This window comes from Adiantum capillus-veneris, chromosome 4 (assembly GCF_014529385.1).
Source record: "Adiantum capillus-veneris isolate H3 chromosome 4, ASM1452938v2, whole genome shotgun sequence".
NCBI lineage: Eukaryota > Viridiplantae > Streptophyta > Polypodiopsida > Polypodiales > Pteridaceae > Adiantum > Adiantum capillus-veneris.
In genome coordinates, this window is record NC_140934.1 from 9,385,912 (window position 1) to 9,394,109 (window position 8,198).

The 8,198-nt window shown below is 40.0% G+C and overlaps 2 protein-coding genes across 2 annotated transcripts; both read left to right on the top strand.

The window, feature by feature from the left end:
- Nucleotides 1–1,991: 1,991 nt before the first annotated feature.
- On the top strand, nucleotides 1,992–4,661 carry LOC147458676 (uncharacterized). The gene is made up of 3 exons (XM_086511490.1): nucleotides 1,992–2,894; nucleotides 2,991–4,192; nucleotides 4,385–4,661. Exons 1-3 carry the CDS (start codon nucleotides 1,992–1,994, stop codon nucleotides 4,659–4,661), a joined length of 2,382 nt encoding a protein of 793 aa, XP_086367616.1.
- A 405-nt stretch (nucleotides 4,662–5,066) lies between these two features.
- On the top strand, nucleotides 5,067–5,735 carry LOC147458677 (uncharacterized). The gene has a single exon (XM_086511491.1). The coding sequence runs from the start codon at nucleotides 5,067–5,069 to the stop codon at nucleotides 5,733–5,735; it is 669 nt and encodes a 222-aa protein (XP_086367617.1).
- The last annotated feature ends 2,463 nt before the right edge of the window (nucleotides 5,736–8,198 follow it).

Here is an 8,198-nt window from a genome sequence, read left to right on the forward strand (position 1 = left end):
AATTAAGACTAGGAAATCTTGAAGAAAATTTCCAAAATATCCCCCAATATTTTGTCATAAATTCCCAAAATGTCCTTCAAATTTTCCAACCAAAATACCCCTGGTTGAGAGAGTAAATTTCTCCAACGATTTTTTTTTTGTAGCTTTTCATAAGAAGACTGATTGTCTATCATACAAGATGCTAAAACTAGAATTTGAGTTGGTCATGTACGCTTTGGAGATTCTTTATTTTTAGACATAAAACCCTTCTTATGCGAGCTAATTTGTGCCAAAATTTTTACATATTTTTTATATACTAAGCACTCAAAAACGGATCTCAATTGTCAAAAAGGAATTAAGACTAGGAAATCTTGAAGATAATTACCAAAATGGATACAAGGGTATTTTTGAAATTTGAGGGGTATTTCGGGAATTTCCACTAAATGGATCTTTTAGGGTGACAATGTTTTTTCCCAAAGCACTAATGACGAAGTACACAATGAAATATGGAAACCCTTTGCTATATTTGGAGATGTTTATATTAGAGAGTTTCATGGGTGCTATCACCTTATGGTGTTCTCAAGGTGAAAATTAAAATCTCAAGGTAAATATTAAAATTTCTTAGGTGGGATTACACTAAATCGATCTTTCAGAGCAACAATGCTTTTTCTCAAAGCACTGATGACGAAGGACACGATCAATCAAGGCAACCCTTCGCTATATTTGGAGATTATTTTACATTAAATTCCTTTAAGTTTCATGCATTATATCACCTTGGGGTGAAATTTAGAGATAAAACTCAAGATTCGTAGCTGGGATTGCACTAAAGTTAAGATACTTTCGTCCAAAACACGGGTGCTTTGAGTTTCATGGGTGCTATTGCCTTCAGGTAAAATTTTACAGGTGGATCTCGAAATTCATAAGTGGGAATTTCGACAAATTAGAGGGGTATTTTGGTAATTTCCCATATTAAAATTTGTTAGGCAAGAATACACTAAACCGATCTTTCAGGGTGACGATGCTTTTTCTCAAAGCACTGATGACATAGGGCACAATAAATTAGGGCAAACCTCCACTATATTTGACCACGACCTACCTCTCTACACCTTTGCACCATAGCCTTCGGGGCCATTTGGACTACTACACCTATGTTCTATCACGTTGCCATGATGTCTAAATTGATTATACATATTGCACTACTAAAACTTATGCACTCATTATGAGCTTAGTGTTTTCTTTGTTGCTTGACAGAAGCATTTATGAGGACAAGGGACACGTTCCTTTGTCTTTGTGAATCTCCAAGTCATTCCTCTCATGTGCGTGCACGCCAAAAGGTTGCACGAAATTATCGACGCCAACTCGCTATACAACGTACGGTATACTTGACAAGTAATGCCCTGCCATGCTTAACAAATGACCATGGTCATGGTAGGAGTCCCTCCACATTTGTGGAGGGTTCTATCCATGGTGATGTTACAATTCCACAAGTCCCTCTGCAAACAGTCATGCAAGGACAAGGACGAAGACAACACACTCTTTTATGTTTGGATGAGACAAGAAGATATCGTCGACAACGGGCAAGGCAACGTACCTCCAACATAAGAGAGCAGCGCCATCAACATGATGGACACTTTTGCCCTCTCATAAACGCTCAAAATGAGGAACAGGTCCCGTATGTTCATGAGACATCACTTGGAGGAATTGCTTGCATTCTACATGCTTATCCCTGTATACGAGGTGTTCACCCTTCCATGCTACCATTGATACGTGTATCATTGCCTACAGATCATGCAGGAACCATGTCCTCCTTCTGTGAGTTTTGTGGTGCACGTCTTTGGCTGTGTGAAATGAAGAAGGAAGATACACCATCAATGGGAAAATATTGTTGCAAAGGTGGAAAAGTCTCCCTCTTTCCTCTTGCAAGACCGCTAGATGTATTGGAGAGGCTACTCAATAACAGTGATGCTATAAGTAGATCCTTCAGAAAAAACATCAGGAGTTACAATAGTGTGATGGCATTTGTGTCTCTTGTAGCTACCATTGATGAGACATTGATGGGTAGGTCTGGTGCATATTGCTTTCGTGTACATGGCGGTGTGTACCATCGAATTGGTTCTTTGGTACCACACGAAGCAGGGGTGCCAAAATTTGCACAGATATATGTATATGATACTGAGCATGAGGTTTGGAATCGTATGAGTGCCTTGGATGGTTTGAATTTGTCCACTCTTGAAGCATTATCAATGATGATGCGATCATGTAATCCATATGCGAATGCCTTCTACAATGTTGGTAGAATGTTACGTGACAGTCCTGGGGTAGAGATCAAAATGACAATTTGTGAGAATAGAAATACTTCGAGGCAGTACTTGATACCTGTTGGCAATGAGGTTGCTGCAATTATGTCGGGTCAAGGTGATGTACAAACAAGTGGCCATCGAGACATTGTGATACATTGTCAAAATGGAAGGCTGCAAAGGATTTCAAATCTACACAGGTCGTACATGCCACTATTGTATGTTCTTCTCTTTCCACGGGGAGAAGATGGATGGTCTTATGCTCATGTGCATGGACCTTTGGATGCCTTGGCTGGTCAACAATGTGTCACTCAAAGAGAGTACTATGCATATCGACTACAGGCTCGTAATGATACGGAGTCATGCTTGCTTCGTGGGGGTCATTTACTTCGACAATTTATGGTTGATGCATATTGTGCCATTGAGGAATGTCGTCTTGCATGGGTCCGTACAAATCAGAAGACGTTGAGGGCAAAATTGTATGCAGGGCTGGCTAACATGGTGCATTTGTTTGGGAGTGATGCTGTATTTGGACGCTCTGTAGGTCGAAGAATTGTCTTACCCTCATCTTTTATAGGCGGCCCTCTTCACATGTACCAATTGTATCAAGATGCAATGGCAATTGTGCATGCAAAGGGAAAGCCAAACCTATTTATCACATTCACATGTAACCCTGAATGGCCAGAAATAAATGAGGCACTACTTCCAGGACAGGTTTCCTCTGATCAACCATACATAACCACCAGGGTTTTCTTCTTGAAACACTCGAGCATGATGAAGTATATCTTAAAGAAAGATATCTTTGGGAAAGTGGTGGCTTACATGTCTGTCGTGGAGTTCCAAAAGAGAGGCTTGCCACATTCTTATGCATTATTGATTTTAGATCCTCGATGTAAGCCTCAATCAACATTTGACTATGACAAGATGGTTTGTGCAGAGCTCCCAGATAAAAATCGATTTCCAGTGCTCCATGATATCATTGTTAGTTGCAACATTCATGGACCATGTGGTGAGTTCAATAGTTCATCTCCTTGCATGGTTGATGGCCGGTGTATTAGAAAATATCCACGTTCATTTTGTGAGCAAACAAGCATGGATAATAATGGCTACCCCATTTATGTGCGACGAAACAATGGCTTCACTGCCAAGGTTAGGGGTTCTACTATTGATAACCGATGGGTTGTGCCATATAATCCTATTTTGTCAGCATTATTTAATGCGCATATCAATGTTGAGGTATGCTCTACAATTTCAGCTGTCAAGTATGTTTATAAGTACATCTACAAGGGGCATGATAGGGCAACTGTAAGATTCCATACATCGGTACATGATGCACAAAGGGAGAACCTTGATGAGATAGACATGTACATAGATGGCCGCTATGTATCTGCATCTGAGGCTTTCTGGAGAATTTTTGAATATCCTTTGCACAATGACACACCAGTTGTTCAGAGATTGAGTGTGCATGTTCCGACTGGTCAAATGGTGACTTTTCGAGATAATGATAGACTTAATGATGTCTTGCAAAGGGACAATGCAGAGAAGACCACTTTGACAGAGTGGTTCACATGCAACTGGGAGACTCCTGATGCAAATGATAGTTTGTACATTGATTTTCCTCAAAAGTGGGCGTGGAATTCGGGTTCGAAAAAATGGACAAAGAGACGTCATGGGGACACTATTGGGCGGATGTATTTTGTGCAGCCCTCTGCAGGTGAACGATATTATGTTCGTTTGCTTTTAACTATTTATAAAGGATGTAAATCATTTGAGGATCTACGCTCCGCAAATGGTGTATTGTTTCCAACATTCAAGGCAACATGCATTGCTAGGGGTATCTTGGAAGATGATGGGGAATGGTTCGGATGCATGGAGGAAGCTTGCAGTACACATACAGGCTTGCAATTGAGACATTTGTTTGTGACCATTCTACTATTTTGTGAACCCTCCTCCCCTCATCTCTTATGGGAAAGATTTTGATGTTTTTTGTCTGAGGACTACCAACACATGTTGGATATGAGATATGAGTCGTCAGATGGATGTACACAAGTTGCTGAAGGGTATGCGTTGAGAGATTTGCATAACATTCTTGGTACTTTTGGATGAAGTCTAGCTGAATTTCCTGGAATTCCAATGCCTGATGAGCGCTTTGTGACACGTGATGAAAATATCTTGCTTTTCCAAGAGCAATGCCTTGACACGGTACAAGAACTATCCGTGTCACGTGAAATGGAGCAGACTCTAAATGAAGACCAAAGAATTGCTTTTGAGGAAGTCTTGCATGGATTGAATATTGACGGTGGGGCTATTTTTTTCCTAGATGGCCCTGCAGGGACTGGGAAAACTTATTTGTATAATTGTTTGTTGTCGCGCGTGCGTGGATAAGGAGAAGTTGCATTGGCCACAGCATCTTCTGGTATTTTAGCATTGCTATTGCGAAATGGACGAACTGCACATTATAGATTCAAGACACCCTTGGACCTTGATAGTTGCAGCACATGCAATATCCGTGTTCAGGGTCAACTTGCTGAATTGCTTAGAATGTGCAAGTTGATTGTGTGGGATGAGGCTCCTATGATGCATTGATATGCCTTCGAAGCGTTGGACAAGTCTTTGCAAGATATCATGTGCTCAAGAAATCCATTTGGTGGAAAAGTGTTGCTTCTTGGGGGAGATTTCAGACAAATCTTACCAGTGGTGTTCCAGGGAGCGCGTGCTGACATTGTTGATGCTACACTTTGTCGATCGCACTGATGGAATCATGTGAAGATCCTTAAATTGGCACGTAACATGCGTGTGGGAGGTGGTGATGTTGCAAATTATACCTACAGAGAATGGCTTATGGATGTAGGAAATGGGACTTTGACAATCGGTGATGAACAGATGATAGAAATCCCCCGTCACATGGTGCTTTCTTCATCTTCATTGGATGATTTGATAGGTTGCATCTATTCAAAAATTGATAAAGATCTGGTTTATGCAGAATACTTCAAAGAGCGGGCCATTCTTGCTCCAAAAAACTCTGAAGTTGATATTCTCAATGCTAAGGCCCTATACACAATGAAAGGTGATGTTGTGCAATACTTTAGTGCTGACTCTGTGGTGGAAAACTCGATGCAAGATCCTTTCTTATACTCTGTGGAGTTTTTAAATAGTCTCACTTTGGGTGGTGGATTTCCAACACATTGCTTGGAGTTGAAGATGAATGCCCCAATAATTCTACTACGGAACATTGATCCAAATCGAGGTCTATGTAATGGGACACACTTGGTGTGCAAGGCATTTCATGCAAGAGTTTTGGAGGCAGAAGTTATTACAGGTACACGGGTTGGCACTCGGGTTTTCATCCCTCGAATATGTTTTGTGCATTCTGGTACAAAGTTGCCATTTGTTCTTAGACGAAGACAATTTCCAGTTAGATTGGCTTTTTGTATGACGATAAATAAGTCACAGGGCTAAAGCATTGCCATGTTGAGCCTATACCTGGTGACACCGGTCTTCACTCATGGACAATTGTATGTTGCATTGTCACGTGCACGTTCAGCCTCGGGAGTGAAGATTCTCCTACGTGACGTTGATGTAAACAAAACAGCTGCACTAACAACAAACATTGTGTACCATGAGATATTAAACAATGTTATATGAAGGTTCCAATCCTTCTTTCTATATGATGATAAATAATTTACATGACGTTGATGTAATTTACAAAACAATTGTAGTAACAATACCATGAGATAGTAATCAATGCCATATGAAGGCTCCAATCCTTCTCATCATTGTCTTCTTCTTTGTATATGTTTCAAATCATAGAATATTTTATGAATTAATTTTCTACCTCTCTCCATAACATTGTCTAAATTTTGGTTTCCTTTTGGGTATAAAGATCATGGATCAGTTTTCTTACATCTCTGAGGTGTCCTTTCTATTAAATGTGGAAGATCATCCACATCCTGGTATGTTTTTGTCCACCATTAAGACATTATGTGGAGACTTATTGTGTTATCTTTGGGACCTTGATTTTTTTTCCATTATTTTAATTAGAGCCACATTTTTGGTGTGCGCCTTTGCCGCACGAAAAAATTGTTAGGACCATCCGCAAGCACTACAAGACCAGGTGTGTTTGCTTGAAATTAGGAATTCCCTTTGCATAAAGTAAGACTCATGGTTTTTTTGTTTCCTTATGTGTTACGAACCTTAGGAAGTTTCCATCTATCAATATTTTCACATTGCGTATTTTAGCATACTCCTCCGACGTTGAGTACGGTGTCTACTCGGTGAGGAAGGAGTGTGTGTCTTCCCAAGATGAAGATGATGCTCAATGGTTTGCTAGATATGAAGGATACTCTATTCCCAATGATTGGGACTACCTCCAGAGTTCTAGGTTTGCTGAGTTGATCTACCAAATCTACTTGCCTAAACAACTTGCATGTTTGGCAATACCATACATAGCTACAATAACTGGTACGTGTAAGTTGTTGTGTTTGGAGCTTTGATTGTATTATTCCAAAAAAAAAGTCTCCCTTTTTACTACTTTTGTTTGTTAATCCAGGAGATAATCAACCTTGTGATGGAAAAACGGTCCTTAATTTAGGAATGGAGAAACTCTAAGCTGATTGCCAATTGCATGATGAAACAAGATACATTAATGTTGCCTCTTAGATCATTTGTGGCACAATAGTGTCCTTGATTGTGTTTGTTTCTATGACAAACATATCAACAACTTTGCCATGTTTGTGATCCATTTTAAGCAATTTTCTTTGAAGGTATGGATACATTTCTAAATGTCTTGGTGTTTATTACGACTTTGTAATTCTATGCAGTAGAGTTTTCCACTTGCTTTTTTGAGTTTGAGGGATCCAATATATTAGGTTCATATCTTAGAGATCTTTGTTTAAGCATAACAATTCTATGCATTGATCCTCACATTTGTGAGAGGATATATAGGTTTCTATGTTGAAAGTGTGTGTGTGTGTGTGTGTGTGTGTGTGTGTGTGAGAGAGAGAGAGAGAGAGAGAGAGAGAGAGAGAGAGGTGTGCAATAAGGAAGAGAGAAAATCATGCATATTGCATGAAGAAAACTCTAAAGTCTCTTTGTGTCTTTTCCTGAACTTTCACCTCTTTTGCTTTGTGTAGATTATGTTTTTTTTGTATGATAAGATGTTATGTTCGTATTATTGTGCAAGGGATTGCTTCCTTTGTGGTAGTTGACACATAATTTAGCTTTATATGCATTGTGATGTACTTTTTAATGGTAATGACAATGCCATCATTGAGACTGAGTCTGATGGTATTGAGTCTACTCCTCCAAGGTTTGCCAATGTTCAAGCGGCAAAGAGAAGTGCTCGATGTGTGGGATCCTCTTCTGTTAATCCTATGGTAAATGATGGGAATCACGAACTCATGGCTGCATTAAGGGACTTCTTTACCGGTAGTGAGTCTAGGCAGTTGGACTTTGAACGACACTTGGAAGCAGTTTTAGATGTGACTCAGCAAGCGAATGGCCAACACATTTTAGACCTTCGCAATGAGGTGTGTTTATGTGCACAACGCTTCAATGGAGGAATCGCCCAGGTTGAGGAGAACCAATTCAACATGTTGGTGCGCATGGAGCAACAATTTGAATCAATGCAAATCTCAGACATGCCCAATAGGGAAATCCAGATCCAAATTGATGCATTGAAGGACCAGGTCCTTGCTCTTGAAGGAGAGGTAACCCGGCTCAAGGTCCACCTGAATTGATTGAATGCGTTGATGACAAAGATGACTCGATCTTCTGATGGCTGTGCCATATAGCAACGTTCAACCTTGGCTACTAGAAATAATTGAAGCACGTACTTCTGTGTGTTAATTTGATTCACTGTCTTGATGTACTAAAGCATACCTTGCTTTGAACTATGTTGGTAGGATAAATTAGTGAACATGT